Source organism: Clupea harengus, chromosome 14 (genome assembly GCF_900700415.2).
Source record: "Clupea harengus chromosome 14, Ch_v2.0.2, whole genome shotgun sequence".
Classification (NCBI taxonomy): domain Eukaryota; kingdom Metazoa; phylum Chordata; class Actinopteri; order Clupeiformes; family Clupeidae; genus Clupea; species Clupea harengus.
In genome coordinates, this window is record NC_045165.1 from 29,051,345 (window position 1) to 29,076,947 (window position 25,603).

General features: G+C 42.9%; 1 protein-coding gene across 2 annotated transcripts in view; it reads left to right on the forward strand.

Annotated features, from left to right (window-relative positions):
- The window catches only part of LOC105888540 (kinesin-like protein KIF6), a 36,802-nt gene extending 19,317 nt beyond the window's left edge, over positions 1-17,485 (forward strand). The window contains exons 7-9 of one of the 2 annotated variants that reach the window (XM_031580152.1): positions 2,299-2,385; positions 4,309-4,444; positions 15,625-17,485. In XM_031580152.1, the coding sequence (XP_031436012.1) occupies positions 2,299-2,385; positions 4,309-4,444; positions 15,625-15,633 (232 nt within the window). In that variant the 3' untranslated portion in view covers positions 15,634-17,485. The remainder of the gene's footprint in view (positions 1-2,298; positions 2,386-4,308; positions 4,445-15,624) is intronic. The other variant, XM_031580151.2, reaches the window with a different exon arrangement.
- The last annotated feature ends 8,118 nt before the right edge of the window (positions 17,486-25,603 follow it).

The following is a 25,603-nucleotide window of genomic DNA, read 5'->3' on the forward strand; positions in this document are numbered from 1 at the left end:
GTTGAGAACAACTTGATTTGTTGTGCACAGAGAGTTCACACAGGTGCTGACGATATTTAGAATTGAGAGAGCAGTTTCAGTAGGCTGCTACTAAGTGCCTTCGATGTGTTGACATGGTTATTCAATTAGGTTTCGTGTCTTTCTCTGAGAAGTGTGTTAACTGTTTTGAAAAGTGTGTTAAAACTCAAAGAAATGTGTGTGAAAGCAATGAGAAATAGTTAACCCATTCGCCAGAGAAGACTCTTGCTGTGCAGAGTAGATGTGAGCATTAGATGAAGTTGACCCATGATTCGCTAAATGTGTGAAAGCAATTGAGAAAAACTGTAACAAGTCTAACTTTAGCTTCTGTAGGCTATGGAGGCTAGTTGCAGAGCTGAGATAAGCTATCCAACTACCAAGCCTGTTCATGACTAATCAACAGCATGCACACTATCCACTATGAAAGCTAGTCGTCGTAGAATGTGTTTGAAACAAATCACATTTACTAAACACAAAGATAATCCTTTAAAGAAACCACCTTGCGCAGAACCCAGCTGATAAGGGGGGCATCTGCTTAGGGACTGGACAGGTAGGGAAGGGAGGAGGAGAGGAGAGAATCAGAAGCAAGCAGATGAATTTCATACATAAATCCGTCAGGATAAACCTTATTAGTGTACAGACACCCTCAGCACCTATGCTCGGGCCCATTTCTGCCTGTGCTGTGTCCAGCTACAATGAAGCCTCCATCCACTGCAGTTTAACAGAGCTAGTAACTGACAATTTAGGGGAACACCAACTGCCTTCCTACCCAAATATCCTTTTTGTCCCATCAATAAAATGGCTTGTGAAAATCTCCAACCAAATGACCAAATTAACTCCCTGCTGTGGAGTCTCCTACACCATTCAGTGGGATATCGTATTAAACAAGTATTAGAGAGAATGACCAAGCACCAGTACTTTTATGTCATTCATGAAAGTTATTGGAATGCTCTGGTTTGGTGTTCCACCACCTTCTCCAGGCCAGGATGAGGGTAAACTCTGTTTTGATTGGTCCACTCCAATATTAGGCCAGGATGAGGGTACACTCTGTTTTGATTGGTCGACCACCTTCTCCAGGCCAGGATGAGGGTAAACTCTGTTTTGATTGGTCCACTCCAATATTAGGCCAGGATGAGGGTACACTCTGTTTTGATTGGTCGACCACCTTCTCCAGGCCAGGATGAGGGTAAACTCTGTTTTGATTGGTCCACTCCAATATTAGGCCAGGATGAGGGTCCACTCCAAGAATAAATCCTAAGTTTGTCTACTTCTGGTCTGCGATTGGGTCCTTTTCCAGCTGAAGCGTAATAGTACGAACCGACCAAGATGGACCCAGCAGACCTGAACCTGGTGAAAGACAGACCAATACAATTGGACCCATATTGTAAAGTTTTGGATTTTGAGGCTAATGAGGCCATACATCTGCTCCCGTGGGAGATCTTTTGGGATGGTGATTCAGCGAGTGGGGAGGACTGGGTCACCGATGACGAGTTCTCAGAGGATGAGTGGCCCGAACTTGGACCCAGCCAAGACACTCTGTTTGAGGGTAGTCGGTTGGCTATCCGGCGAACCCCGTTCAGAACGCCTCCTCTGGTCTCGTCCCCACCGGTTCCAGCACTCCCGTATGACATCGAGGAGGATGATATAACCTGATTGGTCCCGCCCGTGCCCCTGTCTCCAGTGTTCGAGGATTCCCTGTCCCGGTTTCTTCTGTCCCAGGTGCAACAATCTGTCAGTACTGTCAGGATCCTGCTCTGTCCGTTTTGTGTTTGCCTATTTTGTCATGTGCTTCTTGTGTGTGTTCTATGCCATGTGTTTCCCTGTGTTTGTCCCCGCCCCCACCTGCCTTCCACCATGTCCTGGTTTTGTCCATCACCTACCACACCTGCCTCGTTAATCACCCGGTTTGTTTCGCTGATTGGTTTCTCCTGTGTCTTGTTAATTCCCCTTGTTTAGTTCACCTGTGTCTGGTTGTCTAGTTCCCCCTCTGTTATTTAAGTTCAGTCTGTCCTGTGTCCTCTGTCGGTTCGTAAGTGTAAGGTTAGTCTTCAGTCCCAGCCTGCTTTTGGAATCCTGAGTTTTTGCCCTGATCTTCTGTGTTTTTTGAGAATAAATCCTAAGTTTGTCTACTTCTGGTCTGCGATTGGGTCCTTTTCCAGCTGGAGCGTAACAAATTCCTTTCTCATTAGTATAGCTTCCCCTCTCGCATTGAAAGGATGAAAGGCTACAATAGAGTTGCTTGAATGACTAACTGTATTATTCTGCTGTTTTGTTGTGCAGAGACATACATATGATGGGTCTTGATGCAGCAGTTATGTCTAAGAAGGATACAGACAGCAACAACCCCCCTGTTTCAGGAGACCTCAGGTGAGCTCACATGCCAGAGCAGCTTTCAGATCGATACATTTCTGAGATACACTGCCTCTTATAAGTCAATTATATTTCAAGTAGAAACACACAGAGAAGTTACACTTTTAAGAACATACACAGAGTTAGAACCGTCAGCACTTAAGAATCAAAGATATATAGAAACAGAAAGGTCATGTTTCAGCAAACAAAGGCATATGATTAACACACATTCATACTTGATTAAAGTCAGATTTTCATATTTTCCTATCAGTACTACCATTCCTGGCCTTCTTATACTCTTTATTAGGTTTCTTACCAATGAACTCAGCCCAAACCACTTACTGTAGAGATCTCAGCCGAACTTGTAAAAGACACTTGATGTATTTTCACGTTCTGAACTACATACTTTTAAGGAGTTAGATAAAACGAATACAACTCCTCTCACAGACCTTAGAGCAGGGGTGTCAAATTCATTTTAGTTAAGGGGCCACATACTGCCCACTTTGATCTCAAGTGGGCCAGACCAGTAAAATCATAGCATATTAATGCATACATAACGACAATATTTCTCTATGTTTAAATCATTGGTGAAGGTTTTTGGATGATAAACCCTATTTTAAGGTCTTTCTACAATAAACTAGAAACATAAATACCAAAAACTCAGACATCAGCCCACTGGGCTCTCCTCTGCAGATTCCCTTGCTTTGTGGCGCGTTTGACGTCAAGCGCTTCACAAAGCGAGCAGCGAGCGCTGCTGCCTGTGGCAATGAGCGCTTCTGCCTCTAGAGCAGACATCGCATTTACGCTGTTTTTGAAGCAATTACTGGATCGATTAACAAAATTACAAAACGTTTGTACTCAAACCTCCATATTCATAAGAGACATTCTGATTCATAACCCTTGAAATTTATTAAGAAAAACAAGTGCAATTTCACCAATATAGAAATGCAATTTATGTCTTTCTGTAATTTTCACACTTTCACAAAGTCTTGGGCGGGCCGAGCAGGACCCTCTGGTGGGCCCGCGGGCTGTATGTTTGACACCCCTGCCTTAGACATTGGCCATGTGACATCTTAATGAGGTCATCAAACTGGCTCGCTGCTAGGTGTCACAGCTCCCCTTCTCTCTGTCACTCTCCACTCATCTGTAGAACTGGCACTACTGAGAAGTCAAAAACCTTCCATATTCTTTTTCTCCATCTCTTTAACTTTCCATTCTCCTTCCCTTTCTTACCTTCCATTTCTCTTCTTCAATCCACTTTCTCTTTATCTCTCTCTCTCTCAATCCATTTTTCTACTACAGTTTTTTTGCATAACACGAGTCTGAAGGATCGTGTTACCTGCAACTTAGTTCCCTATCAGCTTGGTTTGATTAAACTACAAGCTAACTATCCCCCCAAGTTTCTCTAGGCCTTATCAGTCATTTCTAGGCCTTATCAATTTGGCCCAGGCCCTGCGTAGGGGCCTGAGCCGATGCACCCATCAATGGTGCTTGCATGTGAACTTTCTCTGCTCCCTTCTTTATTATCCAACTGGGTCTGACCCAACCTTTGCTGTCTCTCAACATCCTGTTTCTCCAAACGGTCCTCTATCCTCCTCTGCATATTGACAAAATGAGTGACAGCATCTCTTAATTCAGCTCTTGGCATAGAACCGACCCGAAGATCATTCTCAATGGTAATGGAACTCATTCCAGAATTCAGCCAAAAGGTCTTTGGAACTTGTCTCCCACACCACACACTCTCTCACCAATGCCAAAACTAAACCACATGTAAACCAGAATAGCAACTACACATAGGCCAGGATGTAAGTTCCTTTTTTATGTATTAGGGGTGAAGTTTGAATTATGTTTATGTGCCCACATAGCATCTCTAAACTAAATAAACTTTGTGTTTGTTTGTGTGTTTGTTTGTGTGTGTGTGTGTGTGTGTGTTTTGGCAAGTATATGTTTATATGTTTCAGAGCCCTGTCCTCTTCCAGCCTGTCAGACTCCTCTATTCCCCTCACCGGAGACACAGAAACAGATGAAGACATACTGGCCTTCATCAGGGCTCGACAGAACCTGCTTAACAGCACTGGTACAGTAAAGTAAAGCCTATCTCTGTGTTCTTAACAGCACTGGTACAGTAAAGTAAAGCCTATCTCTGTGTTCTTAACAGCACTGGTACAGTAAAGTAAAGCCTATCTCTGTGTTCTTAACAGCACTGGTACAGTAAAGTAAAGCCTATCTCTGTGTTCTTAACAGCACTGGTACAGTAAAGTAAAGCCTATCTCTGTGTTCTTAACAGCACTGGTACAGTAAAGTAAAGCCTATCTCTTTGTTCTTAACATCATTGGTACAGTAAAGTAAAGCCTATCTCTTAACATCATTGGTACAGTAAAGTAAAGCATATCTCTGTGTTCTTAACAGCACTGGTACAGTAAAGTAAAGCCTATCTCTGTGTTCTTAACAGCACTGGTACAGTAAAGTAAAGCCTATCTCTTAAGAGCACTGGTACAGTAAAGTAAAGCCTATCTCTGTGTTCTTAACAGCACTGGTACAGTAAAGTAAAGCCTATATCTGTGTTCTTAACAGCACTGGTACAGTAAAGTAAAGCCTATCTCTTAAGAGCACTGGTACAGTAAAGTAAAGCCTATCTCTTAACAGCACTGGTACAGTAAAGTAAAGCCTATCTCTTAACAGCACTGGTACAGTAAAGTAAAGCCTATCTCTTAACAGCACTGGTACAGTAAAGTAAAGCCTATCTCTTAACAGCACTGGTACAGTAAAGTAAAGCCTATCTCTGTGGCATTTGAACAAACAGAATACACTGCCAAATACACATAGACAATGCTATTTGTTGGGGTCACACCGATACTGATACAGATATACTTTCCTTTGTCAGAATCTTACAGAGCTTGCTTAATTCTCTGGAGTTGGGGCCTTATGATTCCAAAGTAGGAAAAATAATTTTAAAAGGAAAGTACATGAGCACATTTCTCAGTCACAGTCACAGTACACACACATACACACCCCAGTCACAGTACACACATACACACACCCCAGTCACAGCACACACACACACACCCCAGTCACAGTACACACACACACACACCCCAGTCACAGTACACACACACACACCCCAGTCACAGTACACACACACACACACATACACACCCCAGTCACAGCACACACACACACACACCCCAGTCACAGCACACACACACACACCCCAGTCACAGCACACACATACACACCCCAGTCACAGCACACACATACACACCCCAGTCACAGTACACACACACACCCCCCAGTCACAGTACACACACATACACACCCCAGTCACAGTACACACACACACACACCCAGTCACAGTACACACACACACCACACACCAGTCACAGTACACACCCCAGTCACAGTACACACACACACACACCCCAGTCACAGTACACACACACACACACACCCCAGTCACAGTACACACACATACACACCCCAGTCACAGCACACACACATACACACACTCCAGTCACAGTACACACATACACACACCCCAGTCACAGTACACACACATACACACCCCAGTCACAGTACACACACACCCCCCAGTCACAGTACACACACACACACCCCAGTCACAGTACACACACATACACACCCCAGTCACAGTACACACACACACACCCCAGTCACAGCACACACGCACACACCCCAGTCACAGTACACACACACACACACACACACACATACACACCCCAGTCACAGCACACACACACACACACATACACACCCCAGTCACAGTACACACACACCCCCCAGTCACAGTACACATACACACCCCAGTCACAGCACACACACACACACCCCAGTCACAGCACACACACACACACCCCAGTCACAGTACACACACACACACACCCCAGTCACAGTACACACACACACACACACATACACACCCCAGTCACAGCACACACACACACACACCCCAGTCACAGCACACACACACACACCCCAGTCACAGTACACACACACACACACATACACACCCCAGTCACAGCACACACACACACACACACACACACACACACACCCCAGTCCACAGCACACACATACACACCCCAGTCACAGTACACACACACACACCCCAGTCACAGTACACACACATACACACCCCAGTCACAGTACACACACACACACACCCCAGTCACAGTACACACACACACCCACACACCAGTCACACACACATACACACCCCAGTCACAGTACACACCCCAGTCACAGTACACACACACACACACCCCAGTCACAGTACACACACACACACACACACACCCCAGTCACAGTACACACACATACACACCCCAGTCACAGCACACACACATACACACACTCCAGTCACAGTACACACATACACACACCCCAGTCACAGTACACACACACACCCCAGTCACAGTACACACACATACACACCCCAGTCACAGTACACACACATACACACCCCAGTCACAGTACACACACATACACACCCCAGTCACAGTACACACACACACACACCCAGTCACAGTACACACACACACACACCCCAGTCACAGTACACACACACACACACCCCAGTCACAGTACACACACATACACACCCCAGTCACAGTACAAACACACACACACCCCAGTCACAGTACACACACACATACACACCCCAGTCACAGTACACACACATACACACCCCAGTCACAGTACACACACACATACACACCCCAGTCACACACACATACACACCCCAGTCACAGTACACACCCCAGTCACAGTACACACACACACACACACCCCAGTCACAGTACACACACACACACACCCCAGTCACAGTACACACACATACACACCCCAGTCACAGCACACACACATACACACACCCCAGTCACAGCACACACACATACACACCCCAGTCACACACACACACACACACACACACACCCCAGTCACAGTACACACACACACCCCAGTCACAGCAAACACACACACCCCAGTCACAGTACACACACACACACACACACCCCAGTCACACACACACACACACACACACACACACACACACACACACACCCCCCAGTCACAGTACACACACACACCCCAGTCACAGCACACACACACACACCCCAGTCACAGTACACACACACACCCCAGTCACAGTACACACACACACACACACCCCAGTCACAGTACACACACACACACACCCCAGTCACAGCACACACACACACACACACACCAGTCACAACACACACACACACACCCCAGTCACAGTACACACACACACACACCCCAGTCACAGTACACACACACACCCCCAGTCACAGTACACACACATACACACCCCAGTCACAGTACACACACACACATACACACCCCAGTCACAGTACACACACACACACACACACCCCAGTCACAGTACACTCACACACCCCAGTCACAGTACACACACACACGCACCCCAGTCACAGTACACACACACACACACCCCAGTCACAGTACACACACACATACACACCCCAGTCACAGTACACACACACATACACACCCCAGTCACAGTACACACACACACACACACCCCAGTCACAGTACACACACACATACACACCCCAGTCACAGTACACACACACACACACCCCAGTCACAGCACACACACACACACACACCCCAGTCACAGTACACATACACACACACACCCCAGTCACAGTACACACACACACACACCCCAGTCACAGTACACACACACATACACACCCCAGTCACAGTACACACACATACACACCCCAGTCACAGTACACACACACACGCACCCCAGTCACAGCACACACACACACACACACCCCAGTCACAGTACACATACACACCCCAGTCACAGTACACACATACACACACACCCCAGTCACAGTACACACACATACACACCCCAGTCACAGCACACACACACACCCCAGTCACAGTACACACACATACACACCCCAGTCACACACACATACACACCCCAGTCACAGTACACACACACACACACACACACACCCCAGTCACAGTACACACACACACACACCCCAGTCACAGTACACACACACACACACCCCAGTCACAGTACACACACACACCCCAGTCACAGTACACATACACACCCCAGTCACAGTACACATACACACCCCAGTCACAGTACACACACACACACACCCCAGTCACAGTACACACACACACCCCAGTCACAGTACACACACATACACACACCCCAGTCACAGTACACACACACACACATACACACCCCAGTCACAGTACACACACATACACACACCCCAGTCACAGTACAAACACATATACACCCCAGTCACAGTACACACACACACACACACACACCCCAGTCACAGTACACACACATACACACACCCCAGTCACAGTACACACACATACACACCCCAGTCACAGTACACACACACACCCCAGTCACAGTACACACACACACACACCCCAGTCACAGTACACACACACACCCCAGTCACAGTACACACACACACCCCAGTCACAGTACACACACCCCAGTCACAGTACACATACACACCCCAGTCACAGTACACACACACACACACCCCAGTCACAGTACACACACACACACATACACACCCCAGTCACAGTACACACACATACACACACCCCAGTCACAGTACAAACACATATACACCCCAGTCACAGTACACACACACACACACACCCCAGTCACAGTACACACACATACACACACCCCAGTCACAGTACACACACACACCCCAGTCACAGTACACACACACACACACCCCAGTCACAGTACACACACACACACACCCCAGTCACAGCACACACACACACACACACACACCAGTCACAGCACACACACACACCCCAGTCACAGTACACACACACACACACACACACCAGTCACAGTACACACACACACCCCAGTCACAGTACACACACATACACACCCCAGTCACAGTACACACACACACATACACACCCCAGTCACAGTACACACACACACACCCCAGTCACAGCACACACACACACACACCCCAGTCACAGTACACATACACACACACCCCAGTCACAGTACACATACACACACACACCCCAGTCACAGTACACACACATACACACACCCCAGTCACAGTACATACACACACATACACACCCCAGTCACAGTACACACACCCCAGTCACAGCACACACACACACCCCATTCATTTTGAATTCCATTAGCATGGTAAGTTTCATGTGGTGTCAGTATTACCGGAGGAGCAGGTTTAAGCAAAGAAAAAATGCGGTCCAGGTTCAAGCAAAATTGACTTACTTCGATCCAAGCATAGCAATTGTGATGATGGCCTGTAGGTTGGTCAGGGAAATAGAATGACGCTGGAAGGCTGGACATGATCATTAACTAGGAACTTGGGAGGGCTGATAATGACACTGAGACAAAATGACTTGATTCAGCTGAGCATCAACTTAATTAGTGTAAACATTATGCCCTGTAAGATTCATAGATACACCTCTGGAGGGATCATTAAGCAGTACGCATTCACTGCATATGAACTCAATAACTACCAGAGGGTTCTGGAACACTGACTATAGGGCTGGGAGCAGGCAGGTTATTCAGAAACCGATGAACAGGGCAACAGGATCTGAAATGAAAGGAGACAAGACATGATAAGACATGAAAGCAAAACCAGATGAGAAAAACAAACTAGAATTCAGGGGAATTTGTGAGAGGAGGAGGAAACAGATGTTGAGGAACAGCCAGTTGCTCGGAAATTGGAAATGAATACCTCTGAGTGGTAAGTGTTGTCATAAAGTGTTTCCAGTAACAATCTGCCCCACGTAAGTTGGCCTCACTTCAACCTAGCTGATTTGTGGACGGTCAGTATTCTCGTTGAAATGCATTGCTGCAAGGTACAACATACACCACAAGGCAAACAACCACAGAAACTGTTCATTTTGCCATTGTGAATTAGTCTGTGTACTTGTGTATCTACACACCAATAGAAAAGTAAGTAAATGGTCAAAACGAAATTATAGTGATAATGTAAAACTATACCATATGCTCAGTAAACTGCTATAGCACCCTTACTGCATTAGAGGGTAGAAGAGCCCGTAAGTGATTCGCATTTTGATGGTCGGCTGTTGACCGTTAAGGCTGAAATATACTTCTACGACTCCGTTACGGACGGACGGACAGAGATTCGACATATTCGACAGGATTCGACATTTATGGTTCCCCGAAGGCTGTGGGTGCTGAAAACAATTCACCGCCAGAAAAGTAGGTGGAGCAACGTTTTTTTGTCGAAGACGACCTTAGAAAAGCCTACCCCATGACGTCTTAGTGTGTGGAAGTCGTCGATTGTTTATTTACCTCCTCCCGGCTTTCACTAACACTACGCCAGGGGCGTAACTATAAGGGGTGCAGAAGGTGCGGTCTTAGGGGCCTGTAGCCGGGGCCAATAGACATATTTATGTCTAAATTGACGGGCCCCACCCTGTTACAAATACGAATAGGTGGGCCTTGGAGTAGATAAGGTTGAGAACCCCTGATTAAGTGTGTTCTTGGTCACATCAATTTGAAAGCTGGACCAAAGTGTTTGATTTCATTCAATTACAATTAGGCCAAATCAAAAGTTAAGTTGTAAGTACAGTCTGGAGTCTGGACAGTCTTTTTCTCTCAACGCTTCAATAGGTAGATCTTGCCTGTCACCAAGGCAGAGGTCGGTGATCTTGGGCCTAAAAAGATTGGTGGCCACTGTTAGAGAGTGTCTGTGTTAAAGGTCGGGATAGCTTTTGCGCTTAGAGCAAGATGTTGTCTCAATGGAGGACTCACGACCCAAATAAGGCCAAAGGCAGTAAAAACAATAACAATACTAAATAAATATAAATTAAACTTTTCAGAAAGACAAATACATGGGCATCATAGCCACAATACAAATACTCAAATTAGTCGACTAAATGAAATAAAAGGACCACATTAACTAGTCCGATGTGAGTGACTTACGTCTTATTAAACTGGCAACTCTCCTGAAACAAAGAAAAAGGCAGTTTAAATAGCCTCGACAGGCACCTGTAATTGGCTCATGCCAATAATGACTCTCAGGTGTGTCATTGGCAGGCACCAACACCTTTGGCTAACAGCAGCCATATTTAAACAAACAATGTCCCACATAGCTGGACTACACCATGGTAGTAACTAGGCTCGGTGACGGCATAGCCGACACATAATAAAGCAGCCAAAATGTATCAAAAATAACTCGGGTCATTTTAAAACTCGCACACAAGCGAAACGTTCAGAAAACAAACAAACGCACGCAAGACGAAACACTACACAACGGTAAGACAAACAATATGAACTATGACACTATGATGTATGATTTTAAACTAAATAAACGGAACAGTTGTGAGACAAGACATTGATGTTGTGTCATTATTTTAAACAGAAGTGCCGTGGTTAATGAACATATAAACTGTACACAGACACGAACATCAAACACACAAAACACACACAAAACACCTGCACCCAAACAATAGCAGGGCAGTGCACACGGAGTGATAATCCATAATCAGCATCTTGGCAAATTGAGAGACTGCGGACTGCTGAGCAATCTCTGCTCTAAAGCAGGCCCTGAATGATAGGAGTTGTGCACCAAACGTTATTCCTATGTCCCTGTCGTAGTGGTCAGAAAGACGTTTTGCCTGGTCATATAGCACATCATTGCCTGCAAGCTAATGACCACTATAACAGGCACAACTCCTATCCTTCAAACTGCCGAGCCCTTAACAGGTTGTTATAATTTCGGAGTCAGGTTGTTGCCGAGTGCCTGTTTTATTGTGTATGTGTTTTTCGATGTGCGTAAAGCTGCTGTGTGTGCAGCTGTACCAAATAATGCCTTTCATCAGTGTTTTAAGAATGTTTCAGCACTTTGATAGTCTGTTTACGTTACCGCGAGTCAAAGCACTATCCATGTTTCTGATCGCTTTCCCGTTGACCTGTCTACTTTCCCAATACACTCTTGATAAAAACGTGGGGCATCCTCTTCTGATAATATAGTAACCTAACCTGATGTAGAAACCAGAGTGAAATGTTCTCGAGGAAAGGTAAGAAACACATTACATAGAACCTCATGAGTGAAACCCTTTATTAACCTGACGGCCCGTCCTCTCGAAGCAGAAAGGTGCAATGTTTTGCTCCAAAATAAAACTTGAGGATGGATCGCAAAAGTCAATGACATGCGGTAATGCTTGTAACCAGTGAGCTACTAATATAGGCTAGTACCCTAACCTGATGTGCGTAGTGTTTGGGTTTTAAAAATGGCGGTATTGTGATATAGGGAATGAAACAGGAAATGTGAGATTCCGGAAATGATGTCGTTCAGAAATTATGTCGTTAGCGGACCAATCACAGCCAAGGGGTATCCGAAGGCTATCCGACATTCCGACAGATAGTCAGAAAAATCAGGAGGTGCACGTCAGCCTCTCCGAGGTGCTCGGAGAGGGCGTTCCACGTCGGAGAGGGCGTTCCCTGTGTCCGTCTCTGTAAAAACGGAGTAGCATAAAAAAGCCTGTAGACTTGATGTCTCCAGGCCATTGTTCATGATTGACACCTTTACAGCCCAAAACCAGTTCCCCAAAACCATTTGCCTACAGGGGTGCTGCAAACGCCGGCAAAGAACTCAGTGAGGGCAAAGTTAGATACACTTGTTTACCAAACTCCCATTAGAGATCATATCTGTAAAGTAGGCCTACTGTGTTGCATGTGGGTTACCTACTGTGTCACTGTCACACTGTTACACAAAGCTTAAGCTATACAGGCTAGCTTTTGGAATGGTAGGTAATAATGTTAGCATTTATAAATTGTCTATTCTTGTTAGGATATTCTGCAGTCTTTGAAGTAAAAGGATTCTATTATTTAGCCTATTCTACATGTTTACACATGGTTTCTAACACCCATATTGGTTCACTGTAGCTTACCAATCAAATCACCTAAATGGAAAATGACACCATGGTTTGGTGGCTCATTTTAGCTTAACCTCTAATGGCATATTAAATCTTATCTCTCCTCTACTTCCCAATATCACACTGTTTTGAAAGGATTAAGTAGAAATGTTCCTGTATCATTTGAATCAAATAGCCATTATTAAAGTGACTTTGTGGCAAATATTCCTCACAGTAGTTTGTATATACCGTATTTCCTTGTTCCTGAAAGAGAATGACATTTTTCTCAATCAAAAAACCTAAAAATGACAAGCATGAAACAGATAAACAGATGCCTTAAAGGTCCTCGGCTGGCAGATTTATTAAATAGTTTCCAGAAAACACAAATCTTATCTCCAAGAGGCTATGGTGTGGAAATAAGACTAATTGTCAAAAAGACCAAGAGTAGCCATCAACCCTTAACCTCAGAATTTTCTAACCAACTCGGTAGTGTTTATGCGTGATTTGACGTGGTCAAAGGGCTGGCAAATTGGGCCTACAGCTGAACGGTGAGTGTGGTTCTTTTGCTCTATCTATGAGTCCTGTCAGACATATCTTTTTGTATGCATTCATATTAAGAAAGTGGGAGGCCAGGATACATTAGATTGCAGGACATTTATGTGGTGCCACGAACAAGTTAACTCTGTCTTCTTACGTTTTCAGAGAACAAGTTAGCTCTGTCTTCTTACGCTTTCAGAGAACAAGTTAGCTCTGTCTTCTTACGGTTTTAGAGAACAAGTTAGCTCTGTCTTCTTACGCTTTCAGAGAACAAGTTAGCTCTGTCTTCTTACGTTTTCAGAGAACAAGTTAGCTCTGTCTTCTTACGCTTTCAGAGTGTGTTCTGGCCATGTACAGTCTATACAAATGAGAATATTTGATTGTTAACAAACTTGTATCATTCTATTTGTTTGAATATCCATAATTAAACATGAATACAGTATATTTTTTTTTATCCAAAATGGCATTTAACAGAGTAGGTTCAATGTATACAAGTTCAAGTAGTTACCAGGAAGAAGACGCAAGAAGACGCTGCTTAGTTTAACAGTTTGCCTGGTGTATTTTGGGAATTGGAGGAGCTTCTTAAAGCATGAATTTTAGTAAAAATACTACCATCCATGTCACATTTTCACAACAGAAGAAATCAATTTGTTAGTTTATGCATTCAAGATGTAGATGTTGGTCTGTGATTCAAGCTAAGTTTAATGTTGACTTACCCTAACCCTGCATTTGAAGTGCTCATATTGACAGTAGTTGCATTTGATGTGAAAGTATAACATTTTAAGTGTTTTGTCAAAGCCTATAGTTCTCTTTAAAAAACAGATTTAGCACTATTTGGAAAACCATGAACTTTTAAGGGCATTTTCTTTAAGCTTGGCGGTGACAGGCAAAATTAGAAATTGAAATCAGATTTTTGTTTTTCATGATAACTTCTTCAAATCAACATCATTTTGTAATTTGTAGAGGGTGACAGAGGGACAGAGCAGTGAGCACAAAGACAAAGCAAGAGACAGAGCAGTGAGCACAAAGACTGAGCAAGAGACAGAGCATGTCTCTAGGCGCTTCACAGAGCCCAAGGCCTGAACTGCCTAAAGCAAATACATAGACAGTGGTAATAGAATGAATGCACTTTTAACAGAAAGAAACCTTGATCAGAACCTAGCTCAAAGAAGGAGCCATCTGCCTGAGGCCAGCCCTAAACAGAGAGAGAAAGGAGGGAAGGGAGTCTTGGCACAGAGAGTCAGAAGCAAGCAGAAAGACTAACAGCAGGATCAAGTTACACCTAAAACTGTTACTGTATTGTTTGAATAACAATTGCATTCATCATCTGAAGCATAAAATCATTCATTAAACAATATGCTAGGCAAGCTGTTTTGTGAATTAAATGAAAAACGGTTAGGCCAGATATACCTTTAAGCACTAGAATTATTAAGGTCTGACTGTGTTACACTTTGTCAGTGCTTATTTCCAGTGTGATTTCCGACTTAATCTAATGGCCTTTTCAACTCAACTGTAATCCTATGTGCTGCACTAATGTTTTTATGTACAAACAGTACCTGAATTACTCTTTCTCCAACCATAGCTTGTACATTTCTTTATGAAGTATTTAGTGGCAGTGTGATATTATACTCCATTATTCACTTGTCGATTATGCATAATGTATATTGTATATGTATATATATAAAATGTATATATACCTGGGTTTAGATTTGGATTGGTTTGAAAAATGTTTTGTTTGCTTTTGGATTGCAGGCCCATTAAAGACAAAGAAGCAAGCATGACGGAATGTTTCAACCACCATCTTCCAAAACTAGGCCTGCAAAGAACACAGAACAGGTTGTAGGCTCTACGTACATGACCCAGAGATCAGCCCACTGGACCTGCTGTCTGTCTGTCCGTCACTAGTAGATGTCCAATAGGGGACCAACAGGACCACATGGACCTGCTGTCTGTCTGTCCGTCACTAGTAGATGTCCAATAGGGGACCAACAGGACCACGTTGAAAAAAGAAGGTATTGCAGTACTATCACAGATCTGGGAATCAATCACAGCTAAAGGATCATTGTTGGTCTGAACAAGTGTTCTCACCATATGGAAAAGCATTCATTAGATTGTGTTGTGTAGCGAGGGCTGTCTTGTTCAGGGGCTTGTCCTATCATGTCTTGTCTGTATTTGTCCTATTAAATGTGCCTGTCAGATGCCTTCTTCTCTTTCTTCATCTGTAGTGATGACATGTAAGTCTTTCTGTCAGATTTATTCTAGAAGTACATGCCCTCTCATTTTGTGTGGTTCTCAGAAAGTCGGATCCATGTAGTTCTGTGTCCTGTAAATATCATGTTGCTCTTGGAATTAGTGAGACAGAGTTGTCCAGACTACATTATCTTGTGTCATTTGTTGTCTCTGCACTAGAGTATGTGTAATATGAAGCGCTTCATTGGAATGAGCATTTGACATTTTTCCACTAGGCAGGGAAGTTTATGTCAAGTTTAAGTCAATCAGTATAATTAATAGTTCTTGACATCACAACCACTTGCACCATGTTCATGAGGGACCCCTGCAATGGCTTGGTTTTGCATAGCTTGAATATATTTGTGTGCGAGTTGACTTTTAGTGAAGTGATTTGCATTGAGCAAATGACAGCAGGAGACTGGTAAAGCCTCTGTTCACAGCTTTTCTAGAAGTCAGATCTTGATTTTGTATCTAGCAAGTCTGACTTATGTCTGTATGTATCTTGTCTGGTGTCACATGGCGATCAACTGGCATTTACTCATCAAATACACTCTGATATCAGGTTTTATCCCAACTAATCAAATACACTCTGATATAAGGTTTTATCCTAACTAATCAAATACACTCTGATATCAGGTTTTATCAAATACACACTCTGATATCAGGTTTTATCCTAACGAATCAAATACACTCTGATATCAGGTTTTATCCTAACTAATCAAATACACTCTGATATCAGGTTCTATCCAAACTCATTAAATACACACTAAGATATCAGGTTTTATCAAATACACTCTGATATCAGGTTTTATCCCAACTAATCAAATACACACTAAGATATCAGGTTTGATCAAATACACACTAAGATATCAGGTTTTATCCTAACTAATCAAATACACTAAGATATCAGGTTTTATCCTAACTAATCAAATACACACTAAGATATCAGGTTTTATCCTAACTAATCAAATACACACTAAGATATCAGGTTTTATCCTAACTCCTCAAATACACTCTGATATCAGGTTTTATCCCAACTCATTAAATACACTCTGATATCAGGTTTTATCAAATACACTCTGATATCAGGTTTTATCCCAACTCATCAAATCCATACTTCACATACCCCAACATATTCATGAACCTAACATCATCCCAAGCGAGGAAATATTTTTGTGTTAAAGACTATTTTTCTCTGAAAAGATAACCCATTTAAATATGCATTCTCCTTGTGGAATCTCCCATGTCAAGGAAGATGTTCTATCTCTAAGCAGATCTGTGATCTGTGAACTCTCTCAACTGTTAAGTGTTCTCTCTCTAATACAAATGATACGTCATGATATGTCATTATACAATCTATAAAATGTGAATGTTATATACCCCATATTCTTTCTGACCACAGTAGGTATATTGTGTGTGTGTCTGGAGTGAATGTTATAGTGAAAATGATTCAACCCTCTTAAGCTTTAAAACATTCTGGTATTGTGAGTGCAATTAAGTTATTTTTTTATAAACTTTTGAAGAAAATGTACTAATCCATACAGATAGTTCAAATGATGTGCGAAATATTATTCAACTATCAAAGTTGTAGACAAGTCTTTAGACTTTACCTCCAATAAACATCTCCAGTAAGTACACACATGTTTCCCAGACCCCCTTATTGGAACCTAGTCTCATTTGAAAAAGAGATTCTTCTATTCTTTGGTTTCCATGCTGCCATTGCACCCTTTAAACCCTTCGATTCTCTATGAGATGCTGAGATCTTTGGGGCTGCCCAAAGTGGACACTGTATGTGATTGGAACATGAGCCCTGTGTGTTGCTCTGCCTAAACCAATATCTAGCTTCACATCACATCAGTGTGGAACAAAGGAACAAAGACAAGATGATGACACTGTGTTTTCCTGGTCAAACTTGTTTTCCGTGATGTTATTGTTAGCTTTTTTTTTATCTGTAGTACCTTGCCACAAACTTTTTTGTATCCTTTGTCATGCCATGAGGGGTGGGGATGTGGGGGGTATCATTAAATAGTTTTTTATGTTTTTGTGTGTCAACATCATGACTTACATATATACGTATGTAATAGTGGGATAATGTCTTCATCGACAACTACATCTATATTTTTCCTTCATACATGCACATTTCAAAGCAAATGCTGTACTGCACCACTTTTTTTTTGTTGGTAACAAGGCTGCAAACAAACAAAACAAAGCAGAAAACAATACATTTTCAGCAAAAATCTGAATTATTTTATTTTATAAAATACATTTATTTATAATAAATATATTTCAAGTGTATCATTTCATTTGTCTGTCAAAATACAGCATCTTTCCATCTATAGTGATCTAAAATGAATAGTTTATTGATATGCTGATCATTGATGGTACACCGTCAGTTTTTATTCCTCGGAGCGACTTAAATGACAGACCAGCATGCTCAATTGCGTCACACAGTTGCTCAAATACATCCTTAGCTGTGGTACAGCCTTGCATTGTTTTTACAAAGTAATTCCTTCGTCACTTCAAACTGGTTGTTAAAAGTTAAATGACTGGACTACTTGCAGAATGATATGAAAGATGTTAATTAGAAGCACAAAACCCATTGCCAATGGCAGCGGTAAACGTTGGGGTGGCCCATTCAAATCAATGGAACTTTTTTCAACATTCTGAGGAGTCGTATATCAAGCCGACTTGATATCAAGTGGCAGGCCCCATAAAAATCGATTGGCGGGCCAGATCAGAGTTTGAAACCCCTGCTCTAAAGCTAGTTTTATGGAAATTCCTTTTCCATACAAAGCTACAGTACTAAGACAATGTGGCACCCCAAATCATTTCCTAACTGCCTTATTCATGATTTCTCCACCTCTGGAATAGCGACTACATAGACAGTCAAAGGCCACTTTACACCTGGCAAAATCCCAAACTGCAATTTCAGTTTACCAGGCAAGAAGGTCTTATCAATAGCCTTAACAATACTTTCTCTAAGCTCTGAAACCTGTCTTCAGTTACTCAGTGTGGAATTGCATAACCTAAACTCTGAACAGGTTTTTCTACACTAGAAGGAATCACCTAAACATCAATTTAAATGAATCTCTTCCACCAGTTAGAAACACTTCTACATTTGCTAGGTTTCACTTACATCTTTGCCCATTTCATTCAAGTCATTCAACTTGGCTAACAGCCAACGAGTACATGGAGCAGTTGTTGTCAGTGTCGTCATGTCAACCTTATAAGCCCGGAGGGGGGGTAACCGGGTGGCGTCCTGCAACCTTTCATCACCAACAACCCACTTAGATGCCCTTATAATTACCTCCATGTCCATGGCCAAATCCAACAGTGAAATGGTACATCCAGCCAATCTCCATACCAATCTCCAAATGCTGCCAGGATGTGATGTAGTTACTGAAGCATAGCTGAGCATATCTGAATATTCTCAAAATATGCTATGACTAACGCAGAAAAAAGTAGCTGAATACCTTCCACAGTAGACTGTGTGGCACCAATCCAAAGGCATTTCATGAGATCCAGACATGTCATATGGAGGTCTCTGCCTTCTGTCATATGGAGGTATCTGCCTTCTGTCATATGGAGGTATCTGCCTTCTGTCATATGGAGGTCTCTGCCTTCTGTCATATGGAGGTATCTGCCTTCTGTCATATGGAGGTCTCTGCCTTCTGTCTTTGGTGCCTAAATTTGATGGCAAATCATGCTACTATGTTCCAAACATCCAGAAAAAGCTTTCTGCAAGGATATACTGTATCTATCAAACTATTGGCCTGCAGATAGGAGACCAACCTCCTTGCTACCACACTAAAGAAGCTCTTTCCTTCCACATTTAGAAGACTGACAGGTCGGAATTGGCCTTTGGAATGAAATAAATGAAACATTCCCACACAATCACCATGAGCTTCCATAGTTATTTCAAACCATCAGGCACTCCTTTATAGAGACGATAAGGTTAGGGCCGGGAGACGATGCAGTCCTTACACAATCCACAACCTGCACCTCATCTATCTAAATAAAAGCAGTGCACAGGAAATTGTGACAGAATTTTTTTGATCAAACTAAAGAACACACATATATCGATGAATAGAAACATCTCTATTGGTCATCATTACATTACCAGCCACTCTGCAGGGAAAGGGGTGCACACGCATGCACCACATAAATGTTCATTCTCTGTGTCTCTGTCAGGGACGTCAGGATGCAGAGATGAAAGTTCTACAGAGTTTATTGGAAATCAGCCAGGGAAAAGGAAAAATGGAAAGCAAAATGGTGAAAAACAAAACACTAACAGGGAAAACGCTCAGAAGATATAATGTTTATAAACCCATTACTTTCTGACTTCAAGTTACAATGACTTTCCGCTACGTTAAATGACCGGACTTCTTGCGGAATGATATGAAAGATGTGAATTAGAAGCACAAAACCCGTTGCCAATGACAGCGGTCATTAACTTTTCGCAGTGGTGAATATCAAGAAATTACAGACCTGCTAACGTTGGGGTGGCCCATTCAAATCAACGGAACTTTTTGGAACATTCTGAAGAGCCGTATAATAAGTAAGAAATAAAGGCCTGCCCCTAATACAAGCCTGTCCCAAATAAAGGTCTGTGCGCTGTGATGACAGATGGTGAACGCAGTATAATAAACATGGGTGCAGAGTCATCTGGGGTGACTGATGCAAACCCCCAAGGAGATTTTCTTTGCTCTTGCATAGCCACAGATGTGCCTGTGCCACCTAAATCTAAAGCTGGCACACCCATCCAGGGCCGTCGTAAAAGGCCCGCTCGAGAAGGCTGCCACCGAGGAAGCTGATTATGTCTATGATACCGGTGGTGGTAAGCTACATAATCAAATCAAATCATCAAATCAAACTTTATTTGTACGGCGCATTTCATACAAGGAAGTAACACAATGCGCCTCACAGTAGGAAAGAAAAGGGGGGGGGGGGGGGGGGGTTTACAAACACTTGTAAAAAAAACACACAGATTTTCAAGAGATAAATAAATAAAATAAAATAAACGTACTAACCGCACTGGCACCGTAAAGGACTACTCAGCACGGTCATCGTCAAACTAAGCTGCTGGGGGGGGATTACAAACACTTGTAAAGAGACACAGATAAGTAAATAAATAAATGGTACATTAATGTTAAATAAATACATTTTACAAGTTACAAAACACTTATAAAAAGACACAGATTTTGCCAGAGATAAATGAACAGGAAATTACGTACTAACCACACTGGCACCATAAAGGACTGCTCAGCACAGTTATCGTCAAACTAAGAGACAGCTGCTGGGGGGGGGGGGGTACAAACACTTGAAAAGAGACAGAAATAAGTAAATAAATAAATGTTCCATAAATGTTAAATACATTTTACAATGAGTGATAAGCGAGATCAAAGAGGTATGTCTTAAGTGCATGTTTAAAGGTTTCAACCGTTTCGGCCATTCTTAGGTATTCTGGCAGAGTGTTCCAAAGGTTGGGGGCATAGAAACTAAAAGCTGCTTCCCCATGTCTCTTTGTCCTGGCTTTTGGAACTGTTAGAAGTTCAGTGCCGGAGGACCTCAGGGATCTACTGGGTGTGTACCTTGAGAGCATGTCTGTTATATATTCAGGTGCATGACTATGGAGTGATTTATAGACTAGTAGGAGAACCTTGAAATCTATTCTAAAACTAACAGGTAGCCAGTGCAGTGATTTTAATACTGGTGTGATGTGCGCTCTCCGTCTTGTTTTAGTGAGGACTCGCGCTGCTGCATTCTGTATTGTTTGTAGTTGACTAATGGCTTTTTTTGGTAGACCAGACAGTAGTCTAGCCTGCTCGTGATAAACGCATGCATCAGTCTTTCGGTGTCAGCCTGAGCGAGAAACGGTTGCACCTTAGCAATGTTTCTCAAGTGATAAAAAGATGTTTTAATTATATTTTTGATATGGGTTTCAAAATTGAGATCTGAGTCAAGTATGACGCCTAGGTTTCTGGCTTGGTGCTTGGTGTTAAGTGCTAGTGTTTTAAGTGTGCAGTTAGTTTCTCTCTCTCGTTTTTTTCACCAATGACTAATACCTCTGTTTTATCTTGGTTTAGCTGGAGAAAGTTTTGTGACATCCATACATTTATATCAGAAATGCAATTTACCAAACAATCAATAGAGCTGTAGTTGTTGGGTGTTACAGAAATATAGAGCTGGGTGTCATCTGCATAGCTATGATAGTCGATGTTGTGCCTCCCAATTACACTACCAAGGGGTAGCATGTATAGACTGAAAAGTAAGGGCCCTAAAATGGATCCTTGAGGGACCCCACAGGTCATACAAATGTTTTTTGAGCTGTGGTCTCCGAGGGCGACAAAGTATTCCCGGCCAGTTAGATAGGTCCTAAACCAGTTTAGGACCGGACCAGTGAGGCCAACCCAATTTTCAAGTCTATCAATAAGGATATTGTGATCAACAGTATCAAAGGCTGCGCTCAGATCCAGAAGGGCCAAGACAGATAGTTTTTTGGAGTCAGCATTTATCCTGAGATCATTTACAACCTTGACTAATGCAGTTTCTGTGCTATGATTGGAGCGAAAACCAGATTGGAAGGTGTCAAATGCACAGTTAGCATCTAGGAAATTATTTAACTGTTTAAAGACAATTTTTTCCAGGATTTTGCTTAGAAAGGGAAGGTTAGAGATGGGTCTAAAATTGTTTAGAGCTGAAGAGTCTAAATTGCTTTTCTTCAGGAGGGGTCTCACCAGGGCAGTTTTAAGTTCTGATGGGAAAATACCTGTAAGCAGGGAACAGTTTATAATGGCTAGAATGTCCTTAGACACAGAGTCAAAGATGGTCTTAAAAAATTTGGTGGGAAGGGGATCAAGAGGGCATGTAGACGGCTTCAGTTGTGACACTACTTTGCTCAGCATTTCTATATCAGCCAGTGCAAAAAAGCTCATACTGTTACAGCATGGTGGAAGGGGATCAGAAAACAAGACATTTGGAATTTCTTGAGCAATATTTTTCCTAATGTTCGTTATCTTATCTCTGAAGAATGCTGCAAATTCCTCACATTTGGGGGTGGAAAAGAGACTATCATCTACTTTAGGTGCAGGATTTATAAGGCTGTCTATTGTTGAAAAGAGGACCCTGGAATTGTTAGAATTTGTAGATATCAAATTAGAGAAATGATCCTTCCTAGCATTTCTTATTGCTTTATTAAAGACTGAAAGTTTATCCTTAAAGATATCAAGGTGGACCTGTAGCTTGGTCTTTCTCCATGTACGCTCAGACCTTCTGCAGGATCTCTTAAGTTTAATCATTTCCTCATTTCTCCATGGAGCTTTTTGTTTGGCTAAAACCTTTTTTTGTTTCAATGGTGCTACAGAGTCAAGTGCTGTCCTTAATTTTGTATTTAGAGTAGTTACTAGATCATTAACACATGATGGCCCCGTATCTGGGTTTTTTGTACTAGTTATGTTCATCATTACTTTGAAATTCTCAGCTGCTGCAGAGTTAAGATAGCGTTTCTTAATAAAACATTCAGCACTATTTCTAACTTTAGGTACCAGTGCTGTAAAGAAAATACAAAAGTGGTCAGAAAGAGCAAGGTCACAGATAGACGATATAACAGTTGTAAGACCCTTTGTAATAACTAGATCAAGGGTGTGGCCACGGTTGTGAGTGGGTTCAGTGATGTGTTGTGTAAAGTCCATGGAATTCAAGAGGTTCATAAAATCCCGGGCCTTTGAGTCGTTCCCATTATCAACATGTATGTTAAAATCACCAGTGATAATAATCTTATCGTAGTTTGTGTGTATAATGGAGAGTAGTTCTGAAAAGTCTGTTAGAAAAGTGGGACATTGCTTGGGTGGCCTATACACAGTTACTGTCAGAACAGGAGGCTGGCACTTTAGAACTATGGCATGATATTCAAATGAGGCAAAATCATCGAAGGAGATGCTCCTGCAGCACAGGGCATCCGTGGTTATGGTGGCTGTCCCGCCCCCTTTTTTACCTGTTCTAATGGACTGAAAAAAGCTATAATTGGGAGGGGATGCTTCAATAAGAGCTGCAGACCCATTTTTGTTTAGCCAGGTTTCTGTTAAAAACATACAGTCTAATTTACGTTCACATATAAGATCGTTAATGAGAAATGTTTTCCCTGATAGTGACCTAATATTTAGTATTGCCATTGAAATATTTTCTGGATATAGTGGCTCACAGGAAGGAGGAATATGCCGGGGTATAGATAGAATATTTGCTGGGCTTCTATTGTTTCTATTGTATCTATGGCCTTTGTTTTTAACTGTGCGTTGGGTAGAGATTAAAACTGGAATAGGATTATAGGCGCATGCCATAATATTATATGAAGCAGCCTGTTCTGAGGTAGTGGTGTCATATATTGCTCTGTAGAAAACATTGACAGATTCAGATTCATTTTCATAAACAGTGTTATTAGAGTTACTACCTGGGGGGCATGAGTCTGTGATGTTTTCTACAGGATGTCAGTGCCTTAGGGTGGTCTTCATGTTGTCCGACAGCAGACTGGCTCCGATCCGGTTTGGGTGGAGGCCATCATGCTTCAGCAGGCTGGGCCTCTCCCAGAACAGGTCAAAGTTGTTAACACAGTCAATGTCTAATGAAGCGCAGGTCGCTCGCAGCCAGGTGTGGAGGTTGAAAAGTCTTGACCATCTCTCAGCGCCTCTCCGGTAGGTAGGGAGAGGCCCAGAGATGACGATCCGTCTTCCTGTGTCCATGAGGGTAGTGAGGAGGGCTGTGAAGTCTGCCTTCAGGACTTCTGTCTGTCTTGCTCTGATGTCGTTTGTGCCCACATGTACAATTATGGTGCTGACCTTGGTGTAGCCGGCGAGGATGCTTGGGAGTCTACGTTGAATGTCACGGACCCTCGCTCCGGGGAAGCAGTGGACCTTGCAGGGACCGCTTGGTGAAGGGGGGATGTAGACATCTCTGATCATGGAGCTGCCAATGACAAGGGTGGAGGTTGTCATGTCAAGCGGGAGAAGCCGTCTAGGGGATGCTGACTGTGTTGAGGGCCCAGGATGGGAAGCAGGTAGCCACAGCTGCCCTGGGGCAGACTGACAGAAGCGTGGCTGCCAATCAGCGCCTACGGCCCCTCTGACCACCACCAACATTCATTCATATTCATACGATGCAATGCATGTCTTCATGATGGTGGGGGAAACCGGAGTACCCGGAGTAAACCGAGAACATGCAAACTCATGCAAATTTTGTTTTCAATCGAAATGTACAACCCCAATGAATTGCAGTGCAGAAAAAAATGAGCATTGTTCACTTTTTTAGTCTGTCAAATTGCAGTGCCAAACAATCCAAGCATCATAAATGCTGTGAGACCCTTCACAGGGTCCCCATTATATGAACTTGCTGAGGCCACAGCAGCACAGTACAACACATGAATCTGTCATAGTATTCCAAACAAAGAAGAAAAACAAAACAGTGAGAGTCTTTTACGCTGAGTGAAGTAAATTTCCCTCGGGATTAATAA